The sequence below is a fragment of the Cynocephalus volans genome, chromosome 10 (genome assembly GCF_027409185.1).
Source record: "Cynocephalus volans isolate mCynVol1 chromosome 10, mCynVol1.pri, whole genome shotgun sequence".
In the NCBI taxonomy this organism is placed as follows: Eukaryota; Metazoa; Chordata; class Mammalia; order Dermoptera; family Cynocephalidae; genus Cynocephalus; species Cynocephalus volans.
This window is the reverse complement of record NC_084469.1, coordinates 31,051,543-31,063,952: the sequence shown is the minus strand read 5'-3', so window position 1 is coordinate 31,063,952 and position 12,410 is coordinate 31,051,543. Positions and strand designations below refer to the sequence as shown.

Sequence of the window (12,410 nt, the reverse complement as noted above, 5' to 3'; positions counted from 1 at the left end):
GTCTTTCCTGTAGTTATCCTGCAGCTGCAGACATCTGGTTGCTTTACTGGGGCTGGATGGCTTAAGACGGCCCCACTCAGTTGTCTGGGCCATGTATCTCCAGCAGGCAAGCTCAACCTTTTCATGGCAGCAACATTCCAAGAAGGCAGGACCCAGTGCACATAAGCACTTTTCAAATATCTGATTGCATCACATTCACTGATGTCCCATTCGCCAAAGCAAGTCACATGGCCAATCCCATAGTCAATGTGGAGGCAGACTACTCAGGGATATGGAATCAGGGAGAAATCTATGATTCATTGGGATCATTACTATCATACCTTCCTTGCTTAGAGATTTCCCTTTGCCTTAGCATCTCCTCCTGCCTAGGGACAAGGGGGACTGAGTGGATTCTTCCACAGCTTCCAGGGGGAACAATCTCAGGGGCAGGGGTTACCCTGGGCACGGCAACTCTGCCAACCTCCTCCCCCACCTCGACTCCTCCCCTCCAGTGCAGCTTTGCCCTGGTGCAGTACGGGGAAGTGATCCAGACTGAGTTTGACCTTCAGGACAGCCAGGACGTGATGGCCTCCCTTGCCAGAGTCCAGAACATCACTCAAGTGGGCAATGTCACCAAGACGGCTTCAGCCATACAGCACGTCCTGTGAGTGTGAGGGCAGATGGAATTACCTGAGCACCTGTGGGGTGCTGACCAGTGGCCCTGCCCAGGGGCTCTGTGGCATCATACCCGGAGAAGGTGGCTGGACAGAACTGTGAGAAGAGGGGCTAGGGTTCTAGATCTTCCCTGGCTGAGAGGGGATGTGAGGGATGACACTCCAGGACCGTTCTCTAAAAATTCTTCCAGAGACTTCCTCCTGTGAGAGTCAGTAGAGCACAGAGCACTCAGTGAACAGGCTGCCTGGGTTCAAATCTCAGCTGCAGTTTGTATTTGTGTGAGCTTGGACAAGTTACCTAACCTCTCTGTGTTTCAGTTTTCTTACTTTTAAAATGAGAATGTTAATAGTACTTGACTCATAGGATTTTGTGGGGATTAAACAGGTTAAAATATATATAGTCCTTACAACAGTGCCTGGCACATAATAAGTGCTGTTTAAGTATTGCCCATTGTTTTAATATCATTGCTGTTCCTGCATACACATAAAAGGAATAGTCTCCAGTGCTGTCCAGCACTGTTCTGTTGGGAGCAGATGGGGAGCAAGAACACCTGTACTGCACCCCTACCTCTACCTGGCCTCACTGTGTGACATAAGGGATGTCACCACCCCCCCTTTAGGCCTTTGTTCTCTATTTGGGAGTGCTTGTTAATCCTCTCCAATTCTAAAATAGGTCAGTGAATACAGTCTCCCCAGAGCTCAGTCACCCCTCTGGCAAAGTTCTCCTCTTCACTGACTGTCTCCCATTTAGAGACAACATCTTCACGCCAAGCCACGGCTCCAGAGAAAAGGCATCCAAGGTCATGGTGGTGCTCACCGATGGTGACATATTCGGGGATCCCCTCAACCTCACGACTGTCATCAACTCCCCAAAGATGCTGGGTGTTGAGCGCTTTGCCATTGGGGTAAGAGCCGGGAGTTGGGAGGCATATCCTGACCCTGCACAGGCTAGGGTAGGGAGGAGCCAGGGTTCCCAGCAGGGGCTTCTGTAAACAGTTTACCCAGACGCTGCTCTATTCACAAACGCTCCTCCTCTTCTCCCCCGTCCCCACGTCCGGTGCCCCTCTCCCCTTCCCAGTCTTCCTGCAGAAGGTTCATTTCTCAGTGGTGATCACAGCTCACTGCCTGAGCAATGATGGGGCAAGTTCCCAGGAAGGACATCAGGGAAGGTTCCTGAAGGAGGTGGTGCTGAGCTACGTCCTGACAAACAGGCATAGCTGGCCTAGGACACAGGGACACAGGAAGGGCTCTGCAGGCACAGGGAACAACATGTGCAGAGATGAGAAGGAAAACACATTATATGTGTTTTCCTGGTGTGTTCAGGAAAACACATTATATGTGTTTTCCTGGTGTGTTCAGGAAAACACATGTAGTTCGGTAAAGCCTGAGTTTTGCCCAGTGTGTGTGAGAGAACAGGGAACAGGGAAGTAAGGAGGTAAGAAAGAGACAGGTGCTGGAGGTCCCTGAAGGCCAGGCAGAGGGGCTGGGCAATCTCCCTGAGCCTGGTGAGCCCTCAGGGCCTGAGGAAGCCAGCCAGACCCCATGGTGCGGACCCACTGACCCAGGGCCTCTGTGCAGGTGGGAGATGCATTTAAGAATGATAAGACTGACAGAGAACTGAAGCTGATCGCCTCGGACCCTGATGAGACCCATGCCTTCAAGGTGACCAACTACACGGCGCTGGATGGGCTGAGGAGCAAACTGCAGCAGAACATCATTCGCATGGAAGGTGAGGGCTCCAGGGGCCTGGGCCGCCATGTGGCAGCTCCCTCGGCATCCAGCAGGAGGCCTGAGCCCTGTGCTCTGTCCCCACCTCTGTCCCACCTCCATGCAGTACTCTGAGCAACTCCCATCGTGTCTCTGAGCCTCAGCTGTTCCAGCTCTAAAAAAGCAATATCCCCTGCCCTACTCACTTCCCAGAATCTCCGTGAAGCTTCAATGAACTGAATCGGTGCTGGAGAAACAAGGATGACTGGGGCATAGTTTATTCTCCTAGGAGCTCACAGATGAGGAAACTGAGGCCCAGAAAGAGGGAGTGAACTGCCCAAGCCTACTCAGCCAGTAATTGCTAACTCAGGACCCATGTCTCTGCTGTCAGCCCAGTGCTCTTCCCATTATACCAAACATTGTTCTCTCTGGGAGCAAATGCCAAGCTAGTCCATTCCCCGACTTGATTTCTCCTTTTACCTCAGCCCGCAGCAGCATCTCACTGAGCTTCTTGGCTTCCAGGCACAGTCGGAGATGCCCTTCACTACCAGCTGGCACAGATTGGCTTCAGCGCCCAGATCCTGGAAGAGGTACATGGCTGACTCAGCACCAGACAATCTTGCCGGTAGAGGACGGCCCTCAGTGCACCCAGGGATTCAGGGGCTGCTGGCTCACCACGCAGGTCTCTGCCCTCCCTGTGGTGATGCCTCTGAAGAAGACATTCTAGCGTGAAGGGAAACACTTCTGCTGGCTCACCCTAATCTGCACCATTGAGATAGACAAAAGAATAGCCATATTTATTACGGAAGGCCATTTTGTTCTGTGGGCTCGAGGTTTGAGTAGTTCCCCTTCATACAGACCAGTAAAACGGGATTTGGCCTGGGTCAGCCTGCCAGACAAGTTGCTTACTTCTCCTGGAGGGCCGCACTGTTCCCCACAGACAGGGAGATGCAGGCATGGCGGGGACACACCGTCCTTATGCTTGGTGGAAGCACAGTCAGCACCTTCACTCAACACAGGTGGGCCCTGGGTGCCAGGCCCCAGCTGGGCAACCTGAGAAGGAGACGAGCTCTGTCTTGCTCAGTCATAATTTTTTCTTTAAAAAAATTTTTTTCTCTTTAATCATACTTTTTTTTCATGCTCAGTACCTGGGTCCCTGGTCGCTTATGGAGACACAGCTGCCCCAACAGGGTCCCGAGTACACGGCAGGAGCCCAGAGTTTGCTGTCTCACCTTCCTGCCTGAATGCCCCTTTCTGCTAGCAAGGTTCGCTGCACTGGCCTGCGGACCCGCGGCCACCGTGGCTGACTCCTGGGCCCCTCCCTCTTATCTGGGCCCCATTCCCGTCCCCTGCAGGGGCAGGTGCTGCTCGGTGCCGTCGGGGCCTTCGATTGGTCTGGGGGCGCGCTGCTCTACAACATGAACAGCCGTCGCGGCCGCTTCCTGAACCGAACGGCGAACGCCGAGGCTGCGCAGTACAGCTACCTGGGTGAGGGCGGGACCTGCAGGCTGCCGGGGCGGGGGCGGGGGCGGGGGCGGGGGCGGGGCGGGCCTGGAGGGTGCCTAGGACAGGGCAGGCCGAGACAGAGACACTGTGGCTGCACTTTAGGTTTTCTGGTGGGGGCGGTTCCCGGTTGATCACATGGGCTGAAGGGCGGGGCCTGTTTAGGGGCCCTGTGGTTGAGAATTCCCGCCTGCTGGGTGGGGAAGGGTTTAGGTACATGAAGCAAAGCGCAGGGTGGCCCTGGGCGGCTGCCTAGGGGAGGGCGGGGCCTCGCCATTAGTAGTGGGGGTCCCCTCACCTCGGTCCTCATACTGCGTATGTGATGAACAGGGGTGGTGAACGTGTGTAAATGATTATTTTGAGCAAGCCGTGTATATGACAGTGTACATATGCGGGTGTATATCATGTATATCACATCTGTGTGTGGGGCCCATGTGTGTGGCCGGTGGCAGCACTCGCTGATTCCGATTTTTAAAAGGGTGAGAAAGACGTCTCTTTTATTTTGTCCACCTCCCCAGGCCACTTTGAAGGCCTGACTGGGAAGGTGAGGGCCAAGGCAGTAGCCAGGTAGGAGCACCTGTTCACAACCACACACCCCACCCCAGGTTACTCGGTGGCTGTGCTGCACAAGGCCTGTGGTCTCTCCTACATTGCGGGGGCTCCGAGGCACAAGCAGCACGGGGCTGTGTTTGAGCTCCAGAAGGAGGGCAGAGAGGCTGCCTTCGTGCCAGTGCTGGAGGGAGAGCAGGTACGTGCTGGGGAAGCCCCTGACCCTGTTCTTGCAGAGGGGTATCTGGAGGCCCCAAGGAAAGGGTCAGGGCCCAGCCTGTGCAAAGCTCAGGCTCCAGGATGGAACTCAGTGGCTCTGCCAGGCCACATGTCTGCTGGGTGGTTTCCCCTGTGTGGGGGACTGCACTGTTCACACAGTCTCCTGTGTTACTCTAATGAGCAAATTGATAGGCAACCACCCAGATTTGGTGGTCCAGGAAGAGCATGAACAGGGGTGTAGCCTTGCTGAGGTGCGGAGGAGGGGGCTCCCCATAAGCTGAGTTCCTCCTCGGCTGTAGATGGGGTCCTATTTTGGCTCTGAGCTGTGCCCTGTGGACATCAACATGGATGGGACCACGGACCTCTTGCTGGTGGCTGCTCCATTTTACCATGTTCATAGAGAAGAAGGCAGAGTCTACGTGTACCGTCTGAATGAGCAGGTGGGAGAGTGTCCATCTTCATGAGTTTGCTGAGACTGTGGCTGCTCAGCCTGGCACTGAGGAGGCTGGGAGTGCAGCAGCCTGCCTTGCACCAGGGGCAGCGATAGGGAGGTGCTCAGGGTGGGTGGCTGCTGGGTGGGGCAGTTGCCCCCTTCCCCCCTCCCACTTTCTCACCCAATGGCAGTTGTGGATGATAGCATCCCTAATAGCTGCACAGTTGACAAAGCACGTTTTGTCCTTGATCTCATTTGTTTCTCACAGTAACTATGGGAGATAGCCATTTTACAGATGAGGAAGCTGAGGCTCAGTGAGCCTCAGTGATGTTGACACTCGCTCAAGTTTACCTGGCAAGTATGTAGTAGAACTGAGACTGGAACCCAGGCCTCCCAGTTGCCAGTCCAGTACCCCACCCGTGGGGGCAGAGGAGGCCAGGTCCTGGGTCCTGAACTTCAAAGCAGGAGGACCCCAGCTTTACCACTGGCTCACCGTGTGACCTTGGGGAGGTCCCTTGCCTTTTCTGAGCCTTAGACTCCCTGCTGGAGAATTAGAATCAACAAGCCCAGTGAGTGTGCCTCCTGGGTGGCAATGGGGTTGGCACTCTGCACCCCTTTCTTGAGGGCTGAGCTGCTTGTTTGCTTTACAGGATGGTTCCTTTTCCTTGGCACACATGCTGAGTGGGCATCCTGGGGTCCATGATGCCCGCTTTGGCTTTGCCATGGCGGCTGTCGGAGATATCAGTCAGGATAAGCTCACAGATGTGGCCATTGGGGCCCCCTTGGAGGATTTTGGGGCAGATGGTGGCACCAGCTTTGGCAGCGTATACATCTACAATGGACACTGGGACAGCCTCTCAACCATCCCCTCTCAGGTGACCCGCAGGACTCTTTCCTGTCTCTTCTGGGGCTCTGACCTCTCTCAGATATGATGATCTAAGTGCTGGGCAGGCATTAGGGGATTGAGAGTGCCCACTGAAGGGGAGAAGTCACTCAGGCTGGGAGGAGGTTTGTGGCCAGGGCCTTACCCCAGGCCCTTCAGGTGGAGGGAGAGGTTGTGGCAATATCTGTCTACTTCCCTGACCTGTATCTCCCTCCTTTTGAGGACTTATCTTAGGCTCTTCCTGCCTCTTTTCTGTCCCTTTTCTGGTTCCTGTGCCCCACCCAACACCTCCATGCCTTATCTCTATCGCAAGCCCCTCACCTTACATCTTTTACAACACGTTCATCCCCTCCAGCTGCCTCCTGAGCACCTCCACCTGCATGGCCCCCAGGCAGCTCACTCTCATGCTGCCCAGTGGACAGCGTCCTCTTCCCCCAGAACTGCTGCTCCCCTGGGCCCTCCTCTCCCTTCCTCCCCAACACCAGAAACCTGGGATATCACCAGGTGCTCTGACACTCTGCACAGCCTGTCAGTCCCCACGTCCTAAAGATTCTAGCTCTCCTAAATCCAGCCCTTGCTCTCCATCCCCACCCGCACTGTCCCAGCTCCATCCCCACCCTGCCCTGGCTCCCACCTCTTCCCCGTCTTCCACCCTGTGCCTTCAGTGGTATTTCTAAAGTGTGACCCTGAGGGCCAGCCCGTGGTGCTGATAACACCAAGGCCACAGGTTCGGATCCCTATAAATAGGGATGGCCAGTTGCTCACTTGGGAGAGTGTGGTGCTGACAACACCAAGTCAAGGGTTAAGATCCCCTTACCGGTCATCTTTTAAAAAAATAAAAATAATAAATAAATAAATAAATAAAATGTGACCCTGCTTATGTCACTTCTTTAAAAAAGCCTTTGCTGACCACCCCCACAGCCCCACATCAAGCTTCCTTGCACCCAAATCCCCTTCTTTCTCCCCTCACCCCGCCATCCTGCGCTGGCCCCTGGCTGTTTCTCCCCAGGACCCAGCTCTTTCCCATGCCTCACTCTTTCCCTCACTCTCCCCTATCAAGTCCTACCTGCCCTTCATGGCTCTGTTCAAATGTCACTTCCTCTTTTTTTTTTTTTTTTTTTTAAAAGATGACCGGTAAGGGGATCTTAACCCTTGACTTGGTGTTGTCAGCACCACGCTCAGCCAGTGAGCGAACCGGCCATCCCTATATGGGATCCGAACCCGGGGCCTTGGTGTTATCAACACCACACTCTCCCGAGTGAGCCACGGGCCAGCCCCCAAATGTCACTTCCTCTGAGAAGCTTCTTCCCTGCTTCTAGAGTGAAGGCTCCCTGGGGCAAGATGTCGGTGAAAGGATTCCCCCTTTCCTCCTCCCCTCCCCCACCCCACGCCTTGTGTTTCTCCCTCCACAGCGGATCAGAGCCTCAGCAGTGGCCCCAGGACTTTACTACTTTGGCGTGTCTGTGGCTGGTGGCTTAGATTTCAGTGGCGACGGTCTCGCTGACATCACCGTGGGGACTCTGGGCCGGGCGGCGGTGCTCCGGTAGGGGTCTGCTCTGTCTTCTGGGGTCCCAGGCCCCAGCCTCACCACTTGCCCTGCTCTAATTGGCCCCATGCAAGCACCAGGCACCGAGAGAGGGAGTAAGTGCTGAGGTTAAGGGTGCAGGCTCTAGAGTCTGTCCCTCTGGGCTTGAACCTCATCTCCCACATACTGGTGTGCCCTTGGCAGGTTAAGTCCCAACCTTCTTATCTACAAATAGGAATAAAATAGTGCCTACCTCACAGAGTTATGAGGATTACAGTGAGGAAACGTGTGGAGTTTTGGCACAGTGCTCAGTGATGGCTGTTCCTATGAATTTCAGAGCTCCTGGGCTCCACCCCAAAGTGAGCTGTCAAGGCCCGTGCTATAAATAAGCTGCCAGAGCACTCATCTGCCCTGTACTCTCCACTAAGCTCGGCCTTGGCCGTCTGCTCACCACCCCTCTTGGCTGCTGCTCACAGGCATCCCAAAGTGACCATATCTAAAAATGGAGCTCTTGTTTTCACCCACCTTTGTTTCCCCCAAATCTGCCCCGCCCACAGGTTCCTATCTCAGTAAATGGCACCATCATCCACCCAGAAGTTCAGGACAGAAACCTAGGAGTCATTCTTGATTCCTATTTTTCCTTCTTCCACCACCTCATCAACAAGTTTTTGTTGGCTCTGCCTCCAAATACCTCCCAGCACAGGACCCTGTCATCTCTCGCCTGGAGCACTGCCAGGGCAGGCACCCCTGCTCCACTCCCTGCGCTCCGTTCTCCACATAGCAGCAGAGTGACCCCTTCACTCAGGTGCATAAAACCCCTCAATGACTCCCATTTAGAGTAAAATCCAAATTCCTTACCGTGGCCTGAAGCGCTCTCCATGACCTGGCCCTGACTTCCCCTCCATTCCCATCTCCTGCTGCTACCCTGTCTCACGAATTATGCCACGCTGACCTTAGTGTTCCTGGAACAAACCAAGCTCATTCCTGCCTCAGGCTCTTTGCACTAGCTGTGCTTTCTGTCTGGAATGCTCTTCCCCCAGGTCTTCACATAGCTGGACCCTTCTTATTAATAGATCTCAACTTAAATATCTCCTCATCAGTGAGGCCATCCCAGACCACCCAACCTAAGTAGCCTTCAGTCTCTATTACCTTATTTTATTTTTATCATAGCATTAACCAGTACATAGTGTTTCCCTGTTTCTTCTTGTTTATTTGTTTGTTGTCTACTCTCCCACTGCAGCAGGGACTTGTCTCTTTCCCTACTGTATCCTGAGGACGCAGAACAGCACCTGCATACTGGAGAAGTTCAATAGATATTCATTGAATGCATGAATCAATCAGCCAAGCACTGACCCAGAAGTACTAGTCTCTTCTCATAGTCTTCTTTGCTGTCTTGTTTAGCTCACGACCTGTGGTTCATCTGAAGGTGTCCATGACCTTCACCCCCAGTGCACTGCCCATTGGATTCAACAGCACCGTGAGTGTACATTTGTGTTTTGAAATCAACTCTGCGACCACAGCCACTGAATCAGGTAATAGGCAGTCCAGCTGACCCCCCAATGTTGTGGTCATTCCTTATGGGTTTGGTGAGGGGCAGGGGAAGAGGCAGAGAGGGCTGGGGTGGGGGCAGGAGTTGGTATGAGGTCCTGGCGTTTGTAATACCTCATTTAGAGCTTAGCTTCTTTGTCATTAGGTTCTGTTAAATGCAGAGTGCCCCAGGAAAGGGTGGTCTGACGTTATATCCACACTGAACGGGTTTATCTGACCCTGCTGGGAAGAGGGGCATTGTATCCCTTCCTCAAGGTTGAAGGTTGAGTTTCTGAAAGAGAACTTAGAAAAAGGCAGCTATTTCTCCACCTTTACCTAATGTGTGCATGTGTCTGTGAGGGCTCCTGAGAAGTGTTTTTCTCTTTCTCTGTGATTTATGTCTTCTCCCCTTCCCTCCTTGCCATGTCTACCTGGCCCAGGTGGGATTGGATAACCTGCTGGAGGCTTGGCCTTTCTTCCCATCCCCTTACCTGACATTCTTTGGGAGACTCTTTCCATGAAGGTGAGGGTGGGAGGCCGGCCTGTGGCTCACTCAGGAGAGTGTGGTGCTGATAACACCAAGGCCACGGGTTTGGATCCCTATATAGGGATGGCCGGTTAGCTCACTGGGTGAGTATGGTGCTGACAACACCAAGTCAAAGATTAAGATCCCCTTACTGGTCATCTTTAAAAAAAAAAAAAAAAAGGTGAGGGTGGGCATGGCTTTTACAGCCCAGGTATTTATGCCTGGGCAAGAGCTTCCCTCTAGAGCAGTCCTTCAGCAACAGCCTGCAGGGTTTGATTTCTTTTCTTTTTTCTTTTTAAAAAGATGACCAGTAAGGGGATCTTAACCCTTGACTTGGTGTTGTCAGCACCACACTCTCCCAAGTGAGCCACGGGTTGGCCCTCCAGGGTTTGATTTCTCAGTAACAATTCCGGAGATGACTCTCTGCTTCCCCCAGGTCAGAGAGCAGTCTCCTGGGGTGGGATGGCTTTGCTGCTAATGGAGGCCATTATGAAATCTGGGGGTAAAATATGGCGACCTATCACTTCCAAGGCACAGAGCCTGCTGAGGTCTGTATGACACTGGGCAGGTGTCATTCCCTCACTGGGCCCTGGTTTCTGTTCTGTACAGTAAGGGAGTTGGCCCAGGTCATCTCCAGGGTGCTTCCAGCTCTGCTGTCCTCGGGTTTTACTCTATTGTTTTCTTCTTCATTCTGTGTATTATTCCTCTTCCTCCTATTTTCTCCCTCAATCCCAGTCTCCTCCCTGAGCTCTCTTTCCCTAAGGAAGGCTGACTTAGCCCTAGGGATGTGCTGCCCTGGGTTTGGGGCGAGAGCAGTGAGGGACCCTGGCCAGGTGACAGAAGACAAGGGAAAGAATACCTTTGAAATGAAAAGAAACTCAGGAATCCAGCCCCAGGGAAGTGCCTGTGTGGGGATACTGTTCAGGAGGGGCTCACAGGGAACCTCGGGCAGGCTGGGGGTGGAGGGGCCTCTTTCTGGGGCTTGCCCATCCGAGGCTCACTGGGAAGGTCTGTTCTTCATTACCAGGCCTCAGAGGGACATCTCTCAATTTCTCTTTGGATGTGGATGCGACGAAACAGAAGAAAAGGCTGCAGTGTTCAGACGTGGGAACCTGTCTGAGCTACCTCAGGGAGTGGAGCCGTGGGGCCCGTCTTTGTGAACGCCTCCTGCTCATCCCCACAGAGGGAGAAGTAAGTGGAGGAGTGTGGACGGGAGACCAGAGGGGCCTGTGTCATTGAGAAAACATCTGAAGTGTGTGCAGTGAAGGATACACACATGCAAAGGAGGTGATGAAAATAATCAGAATAGACCAAGAACCACATTGTGGCATGAGAGATGAAGATGCTCTGATTGCTGACATTTTTCTTCTAATAAATCAGGAATAATAGGTGTCCCTCCCCTGTGTTTTCCAACCTCACCTGATAATAACAGTGGGGCTCAGGGCCCTGCTGCAAGTTAATGTCAGAAAAATGGACCGACTAAATGGTAGAAATGGAAAGGTAAAAGTTGTCATTTAAAAAGGTTTACTCCTGGTAAAGTTGCCCAGAAACATGAAAAAAAAAAAAAAAAATGTATTGTTAGGATTCAGAGACTAACAGGGCCCAGAATTTTGGACCTCTTAGGATTATTTTTTCCAATAAACAAACTTGTGAATTATGCTTCTGACTACACATCAGCTACCAAGGTGATTTTGGATTAGGAAAGAGTTTCTGGCAAATCTATGGCCCTCCTTAAGTAAAAGCATAACTACATTTTCCACTAGGAAATAATGCTCACTTACTTCCATGTGTTCAAAGCTCTTATGGCAGAAAGGCTCATATAAACAAAAATGACAAATGGCGTTCTAAGCAATCTCATTTTCGGTTTTTACCTAATATGTCCCCTGTACTGCTTTGAGAGAAAACTTTGTGAACACAGATGTGACCATGACTTCCCTCCTGTGGCTCGCATTTGCTCTCTGAACGAAGGAAGTCTGAGCCAGTTCTTAACCCCTGATGGCCAGAATCCCTTTGTGATTGGGGTAAGAGCCATAAGAAGCTATGAGACCTGAGGCTGTAGCAGATCAAGGGAGAGTTTGCCAATGCTCTTGACAGCTTGCTTTAAGAAAGTTTCTCTTCAGCCTGGCTTATTTGGAAGATGCCTAGGACTCTGACTCACCACTTTTATTGTTTACTTCTTGTTGTGACTACATCAAAGTTAAAAGTATTCTCTTTGCTCTCTTTCCCCCATTCCCAACTCTCACCTTCCTTACGTGTTGACCCTGCAGCTCTGTGAGGAGGACTGCTTCTCCAACATTAGTGTCAAGGTCAGATACCAACTCCAGAACCCCAAGGGATGGAGGGACCATCCCCACCCCATCCTGGACCTCTACACTGAGCCCTCCGCCATCTTCCAGGTGATTCTGCCCACAGCTAGGACCCACCCCTCCTGAGGGCAATCCCATAAAAAAGCACCTGCCCCCCTAACTTCCAAGAAGGTTTGAATTTGGGATGGAGGGTCTTCAGAGAGCAGTACGGCCCCTCACTGTAAGAATGGGGAAACTGAGTCCCTGAGATGGTGTTAATTTGCATAGGACTTCACTGGTGGGTAACACAGGTCTCCAACCATCCCACAGGGCTCGGACCTTTATGTTCAGAAAAGGCGCTTGCTACATACCTAATGAAGCATATGAATACGTTGCATACTGGAGCCCTCACTTGGCAAGGGTCTCTGATGACGGTATGGTGGGAGTCCCCTGTGGGGGCTGGACTGGAGCTGTCCTGCACTGTGCTGCACAGAGAATAACCTTTGGTTCACCTGCCTACTCAGGTCCTGCTTAGGACCTTCAGGCTGAATGTCCAGTCCCACCAAACCTGTGCCCTAACCTCTCTTCCTGGTGCTCATC

General features: G+C 52.6%; 1 protein-coding gene across 1 annotated transcript in view; it reads left to right on the top strand.

Annotated features, from left to right (window-relative positions):
• ITGAE (integrin subunit alpha E) overlaps positions 1–12,410 on the top strand; it is a 48,134-nt gene that overhangs the window by 15,148 nt on the left and 20,576 nt on the right. Inside the window, exons 9-20 of the mRNA XM_063109823.1 lie at positions 492–643; positions 1,405–1,558; positions 2,232–2,382; positions 2,883–2,950; positions 3,716–3,848; positions 4,469–4,611; positions 4,931–5,071; positions 5,715–5,939; positions 7,360–7,490; positions 8,874–9,004; positions 10,553–10,716; positions 11,793–11,921. Of these exons, the coding sequence (XP_062965893.1) occupies positions 492–643; positions 1,405–1,558; positions 2,232–2,382; positions 2,883–2,950; positions 3,716–3,848; positions 4,469–4,611; positions 4,931–5,071; positions 5,715–5,939; positions 7,360–7,490; positions 8,874–9,004; positions 10,553–10,716; positions 11,793–11,921 (1,722 nt within the window). The remainder of the gene's footprint in view (positions 1–491; positions 644–1,404; positions 1,559–2,231; positions 2,383–2,882; positions 2,951–3,715; positions 3,849–4,468; positions 4,612–4,930; positions 5,072–5,714; positions 5,940–7,359; positions 7,491–8,873; positions 9,005–10,552; positions 10,717–11,792; positions 11,922–12,410) is intronic.